At 33.5% G+C, this 16,018-nt stretch overlaps 2 protein-coding genes and 1 long non-coding RNA gene across 4 annotated transcripts; 2 read left to right on the top strand and 1 right to left on the bottom strand.

Moving 5' to 3' along the window:
- Positions 1-3,610: 3,610 nt before the first annotated feature.
- On the top strand, positions 3,611-10,093 carry LOC149480399 (mitochondrial amidoxime-reducing component 1-like). Its single transcript, XM_089706509.1, has 8 exons — positions 3,611-3,752; positions 4,268-4,493; positions 4,575-4,719; positions 4,813-4,907; positions 8,829-8,937; positions 9,030-9,235; positions 9,319-9,393; positions 9,777-10,093. The coding sequence occupies exons 1-8, from the start codon at positions 3,740-3,742 to the stop codon at positions 9,904-9,906; spliced, it is 999 nt and encodes a 332-aa protein (XP_089562635.1). The 5' UTR covers positions 3,611-3,739; the 3' UTR covers positions 9,907-10,093.
- LOC149480397 (mitochondrial amidoxime-reducing component 1-like) lies at positions 3,642-16,006 on the top strand. Of its 2 annotated transcripts, XM_089706508.1 has the most exons (9): positions 3,642-3,689; positions 13,416-13,489; positions 13,855-14,080; positions 14,158-14,302; positions 14,392-14,486; positions 14,999-15,107; positions 15,184-15,389; positions 15,466-15,540; positions 15,695-16,006. In XM_089706508.1, exons 2-9 carry the CDS (start codon positions 13,477-13,479, stop codon positions 15,822-15,824), a joined length of 999 nt encoding a protein of 332 aa, XP_089562634.1. In that variant the 5' UTR covers positions 3,642-3,689; positions 13,416-13,476; the 3' UTR covers positions 15,825-16,006. The 2 variants fall into 2 exon arrangements, with proteins under 2 accessions (XP_089562634.1, XP_089562633.1); XM_089706507.1 differs by lacking the exons at positions 3,642-3,689; positions 13,416-13,489 and adding an exon at positions 13,051-13,200.
- Positions 12,340-12,824, bottom strand: LOC149480398 (uncharacterized). Its single transcript, XR_016317008.1, has 2 exons — positions 12,680-12,824; positions 12,340-12,615 (listed from the first exon to the last, which is right to left on the bottom strand). It is a non-coding gene; the product is annotated as an uncharacterized LOC149480398 (long non-coding RNA).
- Positions 16,007-16,018: the final 12 nt, after the last annotated feature.

The following is a 16,018-nucleotide window of genomic DNA, read 5'->3' as shown; positions in this document are numbered from 1 at the left end:
TAAAATAAACATACTAAACATAATAGCTAGAGCCCACGACGGCCAGACATTCCCTAATTTATAAAAGTTGAAAGTTTCTCTGTTATGTCTCCTATACAGATAAGGACGACCAGCGACAATCAAGTTTAGGTTGTGGTTACTTTGGCAGGAAACAGGTAAGTAGTAAAGGTGTATAAAATAGTACCTAACTTTCATTGTAGTTTAAAAGCTAAATTTTATGATTTTATATATGTTACTTGGGGACGTATAAAAAGAGGTTACCTCAAGAGCCAGACAGTTTTCATGGTTTTTACATTATCCCAGACAAAATTAAAAATTAACTAACATAGGTATCATTAAATTAACGTTATATACTAGGTACCTAAAAGTGTAAGAAATATGAAATAACATAGTAAAGTAATGTTTTTAGTACATATAATGAAATTTAGGTATAATTTTATATACACCTTTACTACCTGTTTCCTGCCAAAGTAACCACAACCCAAACTTGATAGTCGCTGGTCGTTCTTATCTGTTTAAGAGACACATACTTCAACTTTTATGAAATAAGGAATGTCTGGCCGTCGTGGGCTCTTGGGATAATAGAAATCTTACATACCCTTAAAAGGGTTTGACGCATTTGGTGCACTTCTCAACTTGTAGGCATGCTCAAATGGTACACTTCGCAACTGTTACACTTCTCAAATGGTGCACTTCGCAAATGGTGCACTTTTTAAGATGAGTTGAGATTTGGAAAAATTGTGTAAAAACTAAAAATGAAATAATTTTTGGTTTTGGATTTTAATTTTTATAATTATGTTAACAAAATAATAATAATTAAACTAAGTATACAGAATCACCTTAAACACTATAACATTTGGGTTCAATTTTTATTTTTTCAAAAATAAGAAGAAGCATAACTAGTCTTGGATAAATTCATAATTTAATTATAACTAGCGGTCCGCCCCGGCTTCGCCCGTGGTACCAACATGTTTAAACTATCCTATCTCTCAAGTTGGATCGAACTCCACATGGTGTGCGAATTTTATTATAATCGGTTAAGTGGTTTAGGAGTCCATTGAAGACAAACACGAGATTTATATATATATTAAGATTAGTAAACTATATGCGATTCCTTGAGAATTCTAAATTCTAATTCGAGCAAAATTAGGTAAACAATGAACTAAGATTTACACTAACATTTCATCGTTGCAATTTATTACATCACATAATCTTTTTAGGCCAGTGGAAATTAACATTAAATTCGCAAAGCACGATGTAGATTTGAATTTTTGGTATGTTGTTTGGATCAGTTAGGGTGATGTAAATCCCAATTTGCAACTTCGAAAAAGTTGTGCTCGCTGCGCACCACGTGATAAACTGCGAAAATTTTGGACTTTTTTCACTTTTTGCTCTAAAAGTCATAAACTATGCGTTTCCGACAAGTATGATTCAGTACATAAATTAAGGTTATTAAATTTGCAACAATTTAAGCCTAACCGCAGCTCTCTAAACCTTATAACGACTAAACTGTGGCCATTCGAAGATGGTTCATTTTTCCGGAAATATTGAAATTTTTAGTTTTGCTCCCGTTTGAAGCAAAATATTGGCAAAAACCGCTCGTTCTATAAGAAGTTCGTATTATAAAGTTGTAGTGCATTTAATTTTCTTTCATAAGAGCATAGAACAAAGTCTGTGAGACAAATATTTCACACACAATATCTGAAAAACAAAAAGAAGGTAGAAATAGATTTTTAAAGAATTGAAACTGAGAGCATATAAAATCATAAAAAGAATAATACTTTTTCATTTGCAGGATAGGTAATTAACAAAATTACAAAATTTGGGAAAGTAGGAAAAAAGATTATACGCAAATAATAAACTGCGAAAATTTTGGACTTTTTTCACTTTTTGCTCTAAAAGTCATAAACTATGCGTTTCCGACAAGTATCATTCAGTACATAAATTAAGGTTATTAAATTTGCAACAATTTAAGCCAAACCGCAGCTCTCTAAACCTTATAACAACTAAGCTGTCGCCTTTCAAAGATAGTCAGTTTTTCCCGAAAATAACAAATTTTTAGTTTTGCTCCCGTTTGAAGCAAAATATTGACAAAAACCGCTCGTTCTATGAGAAAGTCGTATAATATAGTTGTAGTGCATTTAATTTTCTTTCATTAGAGCATAGAACAAAGTCTGTGAGACAAATAGTTCACTCACAATATCTGAAAAACAAAAAGAAGGTAGAAATAGATTTTTAAGGAATTGAAACTGAGGGCATATAAAATCATAAAAAGGATAATACTTTTTCATTTGCAGGATAGGTAATTAACAAAATTAAATTTTCTACAACTATATTTTATGACCTTTTCATAGAACGAGCGGTTTTGCCAATATTTTGGTTCAAACGGGAGCAAAACTAAAAATTTGAAAATTTCGGGAAAAACTGACTATCTTTGAAAGGCCACAGCTTAGTTGTCATAAGGTTTAGAGAGCTGCGGTTAGGCTTAAATTGTTGCAAATTTAATTATCTTTGTAATTTTGTTAATTACCTATCCTGCAAATGAAAAAGTATTATCCTTTTTATGATTTTATATGCCCTCAGTTTCAATTCTTTAAAAATCTATTTCTACCTTCTTTTTGTTTTTCAGATATTGTGAGTGAACTATTTGTCTCACAGACTTTGTTCTATGCTCTAATGAAAGAAAATTAAATGCACTACAACTTTATTATACGAACTTCTCATAGAACGAGCGGTTTTTGCCAATATTTTGCTTCAAACGGGAGCAAAACTAAAAATTTCAATATTTCCGGAAAAATGAACCATCTTCGAATGGCCACAGTTTAGTCGTTATAAGGTTTAGAGAGCTGCGGTTAGGCTTAAATTGTTGCAAATTTAATAACCTTAATTTATGTACTGAATCATACTTGTCGGAAACGCATAGTTTATGACTTTTAGAGCAAAAAGTGAAAAAAGTCCAAAATTTTCGCAGTTTATCACGTGGTGCGCAGCGAGCACAACTTTTTCGAAGTTGCAAATTGGGATTTACATCATCCTAACTGATCCAAACAACATACCAAAAATTCAAATCTACATCGTGCTTTGCGAATTTAGGGTTTTTTAGTGTCGATTTCTACTGGCCTATTTCTAAAATAGATATGCGTAAAGCATACCTATAACTTTTTTAACCTTGACGGATAATATATGTCCGATAGCTCAATAAATAAAACCACAATAAAACTGATAATTTGAATACAGACAACATGTGTAGGTATGTTATATTATGACGTGTTTACAATTTACACTAGGCATGTCACGGATGTTTTTTTACCTACGCAGATACGTATTACGGATGCGAATGTTAAATTACGGATGATTGATATGAGATGAATTGAAGATGAAAGTGAAACAATGAATTCGTAAGGATGTGATGGATTTTGTAAAGACGTTCATGCAATTTTCTTTCTTTTCCTACAAAAATATAAATATTACGTTTTTAAAAAATCCGAGTCAGATCTTTTACATTATAAATGCATATACAAATCGATATCGATTATTATCGAACCGCCCACGCCGCGGCCGCCGGCCGCATGCGGATGCGAATGTTTGTGTCGTCCCTAATAATTTACACAAACAATTCCAATTTCCAGTTCGTTACTACAGTACTCGTGAGTGATCTGCACTGAAAACAGTCTTGAAGTGAAGAGGCGGTTATTATAGCCACATACCTATTAGGTTATTTAAAATTGAAATAAAAAAAATGTCTTATAAAGGTGAGAAAAATCTCGGTTATTGAGAATGTTAAATATTTATAGAAAAGTTTCAAGAGTGAGTTGGGTATCTATCCCATTTACTAGGTATTTCTATTTTCTAAATTATGGCAAAATGCTTAAATATTAGTTTAGGTTCTTTCTAGAACAGTCTTGATTTTGGAATTTCTATTTTGTTTATTCTTACTGTATATTATTTTTTAGGTTATTTTCTATTGATGTAGGTAACTAGTAAGGTATAACCACAGGTATTTAACGTAATGCCTAACAACCAATAATACGTAGGTACCTACCAAGTGCATTAGGGTAATTACGGATAATGGGGTGAATGTTATAACGTTAAATTAATCGTAACTAGTGATTGATTAATTAATTTTCTTGCGATGCCTTCAAGATATTCACAATAAAACGATGCTCCGATGTGGTATTTACAATTTTTCGAATTACCCGGCATCCGGAATTCCTCGAATGCACTTTATCAAATATTTTCATTAATGGTGTATTTTATATCTTCTTAGGTTCCTACACAACAGCTGCGATTGCTTCTGTCGGAGTAATCGGCGGTGCCTACGCTGCTTACCATATCTACAATAAGTTACAGAAACCAAAGTTGCCGGAGGAATGGAGACAAGTCGGTACTTTAAAAAACCTATACATCTATCCGATAAAGTCTTGTGGTCCAGTCGTCATAAATTCACTAGAATGCACTTTACTAGGATTGAGAAGTGGATGGCTGCGGGACAGGTAAATTTAAAACCTAAGTAAATAATCTTTGGCTGACAAAACAAACTACACTAATTCTTTATTTTTCGCTTGTCTTTTCAGAGTCCTTATGATAGTGGACAGCAAATCTAATTTTGTGACTGCTAGAGTTTACCCTGATTTGCTTCGTGTAGAACCTGCAGTTAATAACTCTGTTCTTACTATGAAGCATCATGAATTGGGAACTCTGTCAGTGAATTTGGCTGAGGTAGATAATCTTTAGCATTTTATAAATGCCGTATATATATGTGTTGTGAAAAGTATTAGTACCTAGTTACGTGTCATTTTCTGAAATTTATAGGTTGCTGCATTACAATCTCCTAAAACCGCAACTGTGTGGTCTGCGCCAGTGCCCGTTTATGATTGTGGAGATGAAGCTTCCGAATGGTTTTCAAAGTATGTATGACTAGCTTTCAAAGAAAACGTTAACATGTTTTCAAAGAAAAACCCGCATAGTTCCCGTTCCCGTGGGATTTCTGGATTAGAACCTATCCCATGTGTTAATCCAAGTTACCCTCTATATGTATGCTAAATTTCATTGTAATCGGTTCTGTAGTAATTGCGTGAAAGAGTAAGAAACACACCCATACACAATACACATCCATCCTCACAAACTTTCGCTTTTATAATATTAAAGTAAAGGTAAATTAGGGAAAGCTGGCATGTTCACAGTACTCACACTTATGCAATTTCACTTACAGTATGTTCAAAAATAAATGCGACTCTAGTTTCATTTTAGACTTGAATTGTAAAATGGGTGCGTTGTAGATATATATATGCAAATATAATTACTTATGAAAGCTCTCATAATTTACATGTAAAATTATAATTTAAAAGTAAATCAATTGATGAAGTTAATTATTTATTCTAATATCATTTGGATAAAATAATCAATTGGATAAAAGTATTAATAATCATTCAATTATCAAATAATAATTAAATTCCTGACTTTGGTCGAGTAAAGATATCTAAGAAATATTATATTTGTAGTAAGTACGTAATACCTACCAATACGCGCTAACAAATATGTGTTACATGTTTATTGTATAATTTTCACACTATTGGTTTTAAACTCAAACTCAAACATTTATACAATTAGACTTCTTCTAGAAGCACTTTTGAATCGTCATAACAGTTTAACAGTTTTAACAATTAGGTACCACCAATTCAGAAAGCAGTATCTATAGAGAAGAAGAAGAATCTATTTAATCATAATCGTAATCTTCTACTTCACTGTAACTTTCATCGCTCGAAGAACTCGATGTTTCGTTGTCGGAATTTCTTAATGTTATTATAAATGAGTCAGTGTAATTATTATCTACTTTTGGTTCTAATTGAATATATTTTTCCTCATGTTCTCGCGTCTTTCTCCAAACGTCACTAAACATATCCAGACTAATAGCATTTGCTTCCTTTCTAAATAATTCTTCCACAGTTTTCAAGTTAAAGTTCACATTTTGTGATGCTACTTTCCCTTTAATTATGCCCCATAGTAACTCTATTGGGTTGAGTTCTGGATGGTATGGGGCAAGGCCCAATACACTATGTCCATGATCTTTGAGGATTGCATCAAGTAGGTAAAAATTGTGTATAGTTTGGCTTATTTTTTTTAATAATGTGATAACTCTGATTATTAATTAGTAATTTGATTTTTGAAAAAAAAAATGCCGATTTTAGTCAAAATTTATATTTTTCTAACAAGATCCTTATCATCCAAATTTCCACCTTGGTGAGAAAAATTGACATTTCTAATGAAAATGAACAAAAAATTAAATGATTTTATTAAATACTGTAAAATAGTCTATAATTCTTCCATTTACTGTATCACAAAATTCTTCATAGATTTTTAGATATTCGTACTACACCAATTACATCACCCTGTATTTATAAACAATTGCAAAATATGACACATACATAGGCCGGGAGATACTGACACAAAATTTCGGGTCATTTGTAACAGAATGGCGGTTCTACAGAGGTCTTATTACGCAATGACTAAAAGAAAAATGATGGTCAGAACTCAGAACGCTGGTACCGGCGGACTAGTCGCGTGGGCGTTAGTCGAACTCGTCGGATAAATAGCGAAAGTCAAACGATTTGTAACACAAAAATTTTAGAATTCACCGATAGCCCATAAAAAAGATGTAGGCGGTAGTGTCATGCCATACTTTTCCGGTGTAACTTACAGCCCCCCATACCGACGCGATGCGTTGATTAAAAAAAAAACAATTCAAACATTTGTACCAGGCTAACTTTTGCACAGGTAATCATCATCGTGCAGACATTTACGAAAATCACCATGCCATACTTTTCGGACGATTCCAAATGGCCACCATACCGCCGAAAATCTGCAATAAAATTTTTTTTTCGCCAAACAATTTGTACCAGTATTGCATTTGGATTTTTGGAGAGTATTTGATAAAATGTGACCATTATTATATTTGCCATACTTCTAGTAGGGGGAAAAAGTGCTGCCATACTTGAAAATTAATTTATTCGTCACGTTTCAAAAATACGATATATATATAATAAAAATAATTTTTTACAGTATATTCTGTTTGTTTGTATACAATTCTACCTAGAAAAAAATATCGCAGATTGCAAACATGGGGCGGATGATTGTAAGACTTAAGCCAAGACGTAAAAAAAATGAAAAGAATTGGCGATTTGTACCAGTACGGCATTTTTGGAAAGTATATGATGCAACGTGACCATTATTATATTTGCCATACTTTCAATAGAGGGAAAAATTAGTGCCATACTGCTACAAATCGTTCAAACTACGAATAAAATCTTACAATAAGAAAAAAATCTTATACACATTCGCCACCTCCCACAGGTATGGCATTATCACACTTCTAATTATAATCATTCAGGAGTTGTTGAAAAAAAAATGTAGGGTGGTACAAATCGTTTGGCGAGAAAAAAAAATTCAAAAATTTGCAGATTTTCCGCGGTATGTCGACCATTTGGAATCGTCCGAAAAGTATGGCATGGCGATTTTAGTAAATGGCTGCACGACGATGGTTACCTGTGCAAAAGTGAGCCCGGTACAAATGGTTGAATTGTTTTTTTTAAATCAACGCATTCACGTCGGTATGGCGGACTGTAAGTCACATCGTAACTGTATGGCATGACACTACCGCCTACATCTTTTTTAAGGGCTATCGGTAAATTCTAAAATTTTTGTGTTACAAATCGTTGGACTTTCGCTATTTATCCGACGAGTGTGACTAACGCCCACGCGACTAGTCCGCCGGTACCAGCGTTCTGACCATCATTTTTCTTTTTGTCATTGCGTACTAAGACCCCTCTAGACCGCCATCCTGTTACAAATGACCCGAAATTTTGTGTCAGTATCTCCCGGCCTAACATGTGCAATGTGTAAATGTGTTGACGTTCCAGCTCTTCTTAATATACCTATAGGCTAGTAGGACTTGCTGTGCTGCGTGGTTTCACCCGCGGCAAAAGCAAACGTCAATAGCAAATTCAAGCACATTTAAAACTAGGTACATTACTGCCAAGAGTGCCAAGTAGCATGAAAATTCGTTCAATGTTTATGTGTGAGACTAACTAACATATACCAATAGGTTCATTTAAAAAAAATCCTGTTTCTGGAGACTCAATTTTATATATTATAGACTAAATGAAGCAAAAAAAAAAACACTCCGTAATTGGCTAATAAAGATATTATGATATATTATTATAATCTTTCTCACAATAATTGTTTTATAACTTAGTGTGACTTTTATATGATTACCGAAAATTGTTGAAGTAAAGCGCATGAAGATACTATAATATTTTATGTTAAGATTCTCTGATATAAAATATTACAGTATCTTAAGGTATCCGGTATCAGCGTTCTGACCATCATTTTTCTTTTTGTCATTGCGTACTAAGACCCCTGTAGAACCGCCATCCTGTTACAAATAACCCGAAATTTTGTGTCAGTGTTTCGGGTCATTTGTAACAAGATGGCGGTCAGAACGCTGATACCGGATACCTTAAGATACTGTAATATTTTATATTAGAGAATCTTAACATAAAATATTATAGTATCTTCACCGTGTGTGATGCGCTTTAGAGTGTACGTACTTAGTTAAAAGGATGATTGTATTTTTAAGAAAATTATCTACGCAAAACCAAAGATTTTTTCATATTTAGACAATTTTTGCGAAGTTTACCTTTTGAGAAGCGCCCCAGTTGCAAAATTCACCATTTGAGCATGGTGTTCAAGTTGAGAAGTGCACCAAATGCGTCAAACCTTACCCTGTTTACCTATATAATTTCAATTATTGTAAATTAATCATTTTACAGACTATTGGATAAGCCTCCTGGAACCATGAGGCTGGTATATTATGCGTCGCAAAATTGCCGAAGTGGTAAATTTCACAACAAAAGTTACAAATTCGGCAAAAACGATACGGTATGAATGTTTATCTGGTAATGTAAAGTACATGATAGTTAACTACATTTTAATGTACATTCATGACTCTTAAATTATATGACATATTTTAGGGAGCCTTTACTGATGAGGTTTCGTTCAATTTAATTAACGAAGCTTCTGTTGACGAATTAAATACAAGGTTGACCGACTGTGTAGCGTGCCATCAACACTTTAGACCAAACTTCGTAGTAGACGGCGCCCAACCTTATGACGAGGACAATTGGAAGTTAGTGAAGATAGGTGAAAATATTTTCGAAGTCATTAAACCATGCACCAGGTAAGCAATATTTATAGCTTTTACTTAATTCTTGAATTGATTTTTATCATATAAAATATTATTAACTATTTAATTTTCTGTAGATGCGTTATGACCACGATCGACCCAGAAACAGGATCGCGTCACGCAAGAGCTGAGCCAGTGGAAACATTAAAGACGTAATCAATTTTTTACTTTTTATTGGACACTACGCAACGGCAATCACTATTGCCTGTATTAGGGCGTATGCAGAAAGAAAGCTGGAAACTTATAAGCGCTTACCGGCGCTTGTCAGCGCTGGTAACCTGCGCAAGAAAATAAATGAACACGCGCCGATAAGCGCTGAACGGTGCCATATAAAATCTGTCTTGATCTGCTTCAACCTGTTTTGTGTAGAACGAACCAGCGCTGTCAAGCGCCGGTAAGCGCCTATAAGTTTCCAGCTTTCATTCTGAATACGGTGTTACTTGTAATCTTAAATCTTCGAAGAAAATTGAAGATTATTAGCAATAATAAGTATATAAAAAAGAAAAAATAGAAAGAGTTTTTTTCGTATTTACAGCTATCGTCTGACAGAAGACCCAATAAAGAGGAAGAGTGAGAGAAACTCTCCCCGCTTGGGATTACAGATGGCCCTGCGTTCCCCACCAGGCGGCCGTATTTCATTAAACGATCCCATTTACGTTGCATAAAATTTATAACATTCCATTTTACAAATATGCTTTTTTATATCGTTCAAAGCTTTTTATTTTGTTTATCTTTTTTAAATGTTTATTTTGGGTTAAATAAGTTTCAAGCTAATATATGGTAGTTAAGACTGTATTCAAAAATGAAAATGTTCACGTAATATATAAAAATAAAATCTTAATATGTTAACCATTTTGACTTTCATTGACGAAAGGAAAATACATAACGTCGTACAAATTTATATTTAAATCCTAAAGCGCGTCACACACGGTGAAGATACTATCCTGTTACAAAATTTCGGGTCATTTGTAACAGGATGGCGGTTCTACAGGGGTCTTACGCAATGACAAAAAGAAAAATGATGGTCAGAACTCAGAACGCTGATACCGGATACCTTAAGATACCTACTATAACGTTTTATATTAGAGAATCTTAACATAAAATATTATAGTATCTTCACCGTGTGTGACGCGCTTAAGAATTTGGACAGCGATACTTTTAGAAACGTTCCTGTTCCCTTCGTCAAATGCTCAGAATTCACAACCACGCAGCCGTTTACTTCCTGAAAAAAAAACTTCACGGTTACTGGAATTATCTAGATAAATTCGTTTTCGAAATTATAGTATTAAAAATATACCTTCTATTTAAACAAATGCTACAAATAATCAGTAGTTTTCATATACAATAGGTATTTGAAAATATTTAGAACTACATACCTATATAAATGAAATATTTCGATAACAGTTTAAATAACTAAATATGAACAACTAATATGTACATGGTAATAGAAGAGACCTTTATACACACCTTTATAATATGTTCTAAATAGTTATACAGATAATAAGGGTCAGTTTCACAACTCGACGATAATGTGGCCTACTTAACACTTTTTGACTCATGTTATATTAGTTAATACGTATAGGCTATCGCTCGCATACTCGCTCGCTCGAAAAACCCGCATAGTTCTCGTTCTCGTGGGATTTTCAAGATAAAACCTATAACCTATCCTTACCAATTTTCATCCAAATCGGCTCAGTGGTGAGTCGTGAAAAAGAGACAGACAGATAGAATAGAGTTAACTACCTTTTTTATTATTCACTAGAAATGCCCTGCGGTTTCACCCGCATAGATAGCGATATCGTGACAGTGAAAAGTCTACTATAGGTTTAATTTTTAATCACATGAAAATCACCTTTACCCCGACCCGCACTACGCCTGCTCATTGTATATCCAATTTTTTTCATTTAAAAAGTATTTTGCTGGTATTGAAACAGTCTATAATAAAACATCATTTAATGGGATAAGGATTACCTAATATATTTGTATGGATAACATGATTTGATTACTGTCGGCACTTCTATTTACTTTGAAAATGTAAAAAAGTTGTTGTAGTAACATAAATAAATAAATAAATAAAAATACATACTTTATACACAGAGAATGAGGTTCACAGAGAGACAATAAAAAACAGTAGTAACATAACTACTGAAGATGGACATATGGTATCGCGGACTTTCTTGTAGATATTGATCCATTCTATAATACCGTAGAACCTTTTTTTTTTGTTCTATCTTCAATAGATTCCGCTGCGCACGCAATGACAGAAGTTTTATTGAGGAACTTTTTACACCTTGGGTTACATTATTGCATTTTTGGTAAGGATCTCTAATTTTTTTGAAAATGCAATATAGCCTATGTTGCTCAGTAAAGATGCAGCTTTCTAATGGTGAAAGAATTTAAATCGGTCCAGTAGTTTATGCGTGAAAACCATACATACATACATACATAATTACAAACCTTTCCTCTTTATAATATTTGGTATAGAATTAGAAAGGTAGGTAAACATTTTGCCGCCGTTTCACCTGATTGCAAGTGACTAGTTACGCGTCCTAAGATGGAGCATGTTTACCTAGAAAGTGCCTTTTCACATTTAAATTCATTAAAAGAAAATTTTTATAAAAATTTTAGAATTTAGATAAAAATTTTAGTAACATTCCTTAGAATTTAGATATTCGAGAAAAGACGAAGAAATAAGAATTAGTAGACTCTTACTTTGATACACAAATTTCACCTAAACCATCAATCAATTTCTCGAAAAATGATTTCAGCCATTGAATTATCTTGATGTTCTGCATCAACGGTCCTGTCATTATAACAACTTGTGGTCTGTGGGTGTTTATATGATAGATCTCTAGACGGCTCTTAATCCATACTAGGTATTTGATGTTGTGTATGGACCAGCTGCAATTAGTAGTGATAATGTATCTGAAATCATTTATTTAAATATTTTATTAGATTTACATTTTATATTGACTAACCAATGAATAAATTAAATAAATATAGTTTGCCTAACATACATAATATAGCCTGTGTGTTAAATTACGTAACCTTTTGCTGGTGAAATAATTTTAAAAGACCATTAATAAACAAGGCTAGAGTAACAGGAAAAAGAGTTTATTCATGTGAATACAAATTTGTTAAGAAAATTTAATGCAATTATTATTTCCTTCATGCGTTGTAACTTGTAATCCTTCTATAGGCCGATTAACAAGAGCTGGAAGTTCCAGCTGCAATTGTGTGGACGGACCAGCCTGGAACGTCCACACAATTACACATTGAACATGTGTAGTGTCAGAGAATACGCGCGCGGTGTGACGGCATTCTGCATACGCATCATGAAAAGTCTGCCCGTCTCTCTCGCGCGCAGGGTGCGCCTATGAGGGTGAAGGGGGACAATTATTGTTTTTATTAGGGTGATTTAATTTTAACAGACGATACTACCAAGAGCGTTTCCACATTAACCGATCCGATATCGGATATCGGAAACAATTTGCCCTTTCACATTATCCGTTAAAAATTAAAATCATTCCAATATCATCATGAGTGTTGCCAGAAATTTTGAGAGAAAACTAAACAAAATTGCCTTAACGTGTATTTTTTATTAAAAAGGTATGATTAAAAAAAATCAACTGATAGATCGTAGTTGTACATACAGTAAAAATAACTACATTAAAAAAAACCGACTTCAAAAACGGAAAAGTAAAATATAAAAAAAGATTCGATATTATTAATTACTGCACATTATATTTTATATGTGCTATTATCGGATATCGGACGCCGATAGCCGACATCCGATATCAGATCGGATAATTTGAAAACGCGACGAGATACTTCGCGGCACGCGGGGTTGTAAAAGGAACGGCATAGAGCATATTGCGCGCAGCGCGCTCGGCGCTCCCTTGCACTTACTAGGGGCCTTATGGGCAGCCATAAATATTATTTATTTCAGCAAAAACACGGTAGGTAACAAAACAAATTCTATTGATGTTTAGTTTTATTATCTTAAATTAACAAAAGTCAAAAGCCATTTATGTATATCGATTATCGAACCGCCCGCGCCGCAGCCGCATGCGGATGCGAATGTTGGTGTCGTCCCTAATTTACACAAACAATTCCAATTTCCAGTTAATCAGTACCTTGCGTGATTTACACTGATAACAGTCTTGAAGTGAAGTTTATTAGAGCAACGTATTATGTTAGTTTATCCTATATTGAAATAAAATAAATAATAAATAATGTCTTATAAAGGTGAGAAAAATCTCAGTTATTGATAATGTTAAATATTACTTATTAGAAAAGTTTAAATGACAAGTGGGTTGTGTACCTACCCCATTTACTAGGTATTTCTAATTTTAGGCTAAGTTTTAGGCAAAATGATTAAATATTAATTTAGGTTCTTTCCAGAACAGTCTGGATTTTATAATTCCTATTTAGTTTATATTATTTTTTAGGTTAATTTCAAATGATGTAACTGTATGTAACGATTACGTTCTTGATGTTTACAATTTTTAATTGGAATATGTTTTATTTTATTGTTGCTTTAGGTAGCTTTATGTACATACATAATATTTACACTAATGGTGTACCTATTTTTTTTTATATTATTTCCTCAGGTTCCTACACAACAGCTGCGATTGCTTCTGTCGGAGTAATCGGCGGTGCCTACGCTGCTTACCATATCTACAATAAGTTACAGAGAACAAAGTTGCCGGAGGAATGGAGACAAGTCGGTACTTTAAAAAACCTATACATCTATCCGATCAAGTCTTGTGGTGAAATAGTCTTAAATTCACTAGAATGCACTTTACTAGGATTGAGAAGTGGATGGCTGCGGGACAGGTAAATTTAAAACTTAAGTAAATAATCTTTGGCTGACAAAACAAACAACACTTCTTTATTTTTACTTGTGTTTTCAGAGTCCTTATGATAGTGGACAGCAAATATAATTTCGTGACTGCTAGAGTTTACCCTGATTTGCTTCATGTAGAACCTACAGTTAACAACTCTGTTCTTACTATGAAGCATCGTGAAATGGGAACTTTGTCAGTGAATTTGGCTGAGGTAGATAATCTTTAGGATTTTTTAAATGCCTTATATTTATACTTGTATGGTGAAAAGTATTAGTACGTGTAATTTTCTGAAATTTATAGGTGACTGCTTTACAATCTCCTAAAACCGCAACTGTGTGGTCTGCGCCAGTGCCCGTTTATGATTGTGGAGATGAAGCTGCCGAATGGTTTTCAAAGTATGTATGACTAGTGTGCCGCGTAGTTTCACCCGCGGCAAAAGCAAACATAAGTAATTCAATATCAAATGAAAATTCAAGCACATTTAAGACTATATTACTCCCAAGTAGCATCAAAATTCGTTCATTGTTTTTGTGTGAGACTAACTAACATACACTTAAACATTCTTACAAAATATATTCGTGTTTCTGAAGTAAGACACTCAATTATATATGCCGAACTGGTATATACTTATATTATAAAGCTGAAGAGTTTGTTTGTTTGTTTGAACGCGCTAATCTCGGAAACTACTGGTCCGATTTGAAAATTTCTTTCGGTGATAGATAGCCCATTTATCGAGGAAGGTTTAAGGATATATCATCACGCTACGACCAACAGGAGTGGAGCCACGGGGGTGAAAGCGCGCGGAGCAGCTAGTAGACTATGAAGCAAAAAAATAAAACACTCCATATTTGACTAATTCTGTTTACCTAGATATACTTACAATTATTGTAAATTAATCATTTTCCAGACTATTGGATAAGCCTCCTGCAACCATGAGACTGGTATATTATGCGTCGCAAAATTGCCGAACTGGTAAATTTCACAACAAACTGTACAAATTCGGCAAAAATGATACGGTATGAATGTTTATAATGTAAAGTACGTAATAGTTTTTTACATTATAATGTTTTTGACTTAAAAATTATATTTTAGGGAGCCTTTACTGATGAGGTTTCGTTCAATTTAATTAACGAAGCTTCTGTTGACGAATTAAATACAAGGTTGACCGACTGCGTAGCGACCCATAAACACTTTAGACCAAACTTCGTAGTAGACGGCGCCCAACCTTATGATGAGGACAATTGGAAATTTGTGAAGATAGGTGAAAATATTTTCGAAGTCATTAAACCATGCACCAGGTAAGCAACATTTATAGCTTTTCCTTAATCCATGAATTGATTTTTACCATATTATTAACTATTTAATGTTCCGTAGATGCATAATGACCACGATCGACCCAGAAACAGGATTGCGTCACTCAAGAGCTGAGCCAGTGCAAACATTAAAGACGTAATATTTTTTTTACTTTTTATTGGACACTACGCAACAGCAATATCTATTGCATGTATTATCTAATTTACTAATCTTAAATTATCGAAGAAATTACAAGATTAATTTATAAAAAGAAAATTTAAAAGCGTCTTTTTCATAATTTTATTTACAGCTATCGTCAGATAGAAGACCCGGTGCTTCGGAAGAGTGAGAAAAACTCTCCCCGCTTGGGATTAAGTATGGCCCTGCGTTCCCCACCAGGCGGCCGTGTTTCATTGAACGATCCCGTTTACGTCGCATAAAATTTATCATTCCATTTTACAGATATGCTTTGTATATCGTTCAAAGATTTTTATTTTGTTAATCTTTTTTAAATGTTTATTTTGGGTTATATAAGCTTCAAGCTTAATGGTAAGACTGTATTCAAAAATCAAAATACGGTCGGTTCACGAAATGTATAAAAATAAAATCATATGTTAACCAATTTGACTTTCAT

The sequence above is a fragment of the Colias philodice genome, chromosome 18, assembly GCF_061535455.1.
Source record: "Colias philodice isolate Cphi_HAF_F1 chromosome 18, ilColPhil1 Martin Lab GWU primary, whole genome shotgun sequence".
NCBI lineage: Eukaryota > Metazoa > Arthropoda > Insecta > Lepidoptera > Pieridae > Colias > Colias philodice.
This window is presented reverse-complemented; position numbering and strand designations above follow the sequence as displayed.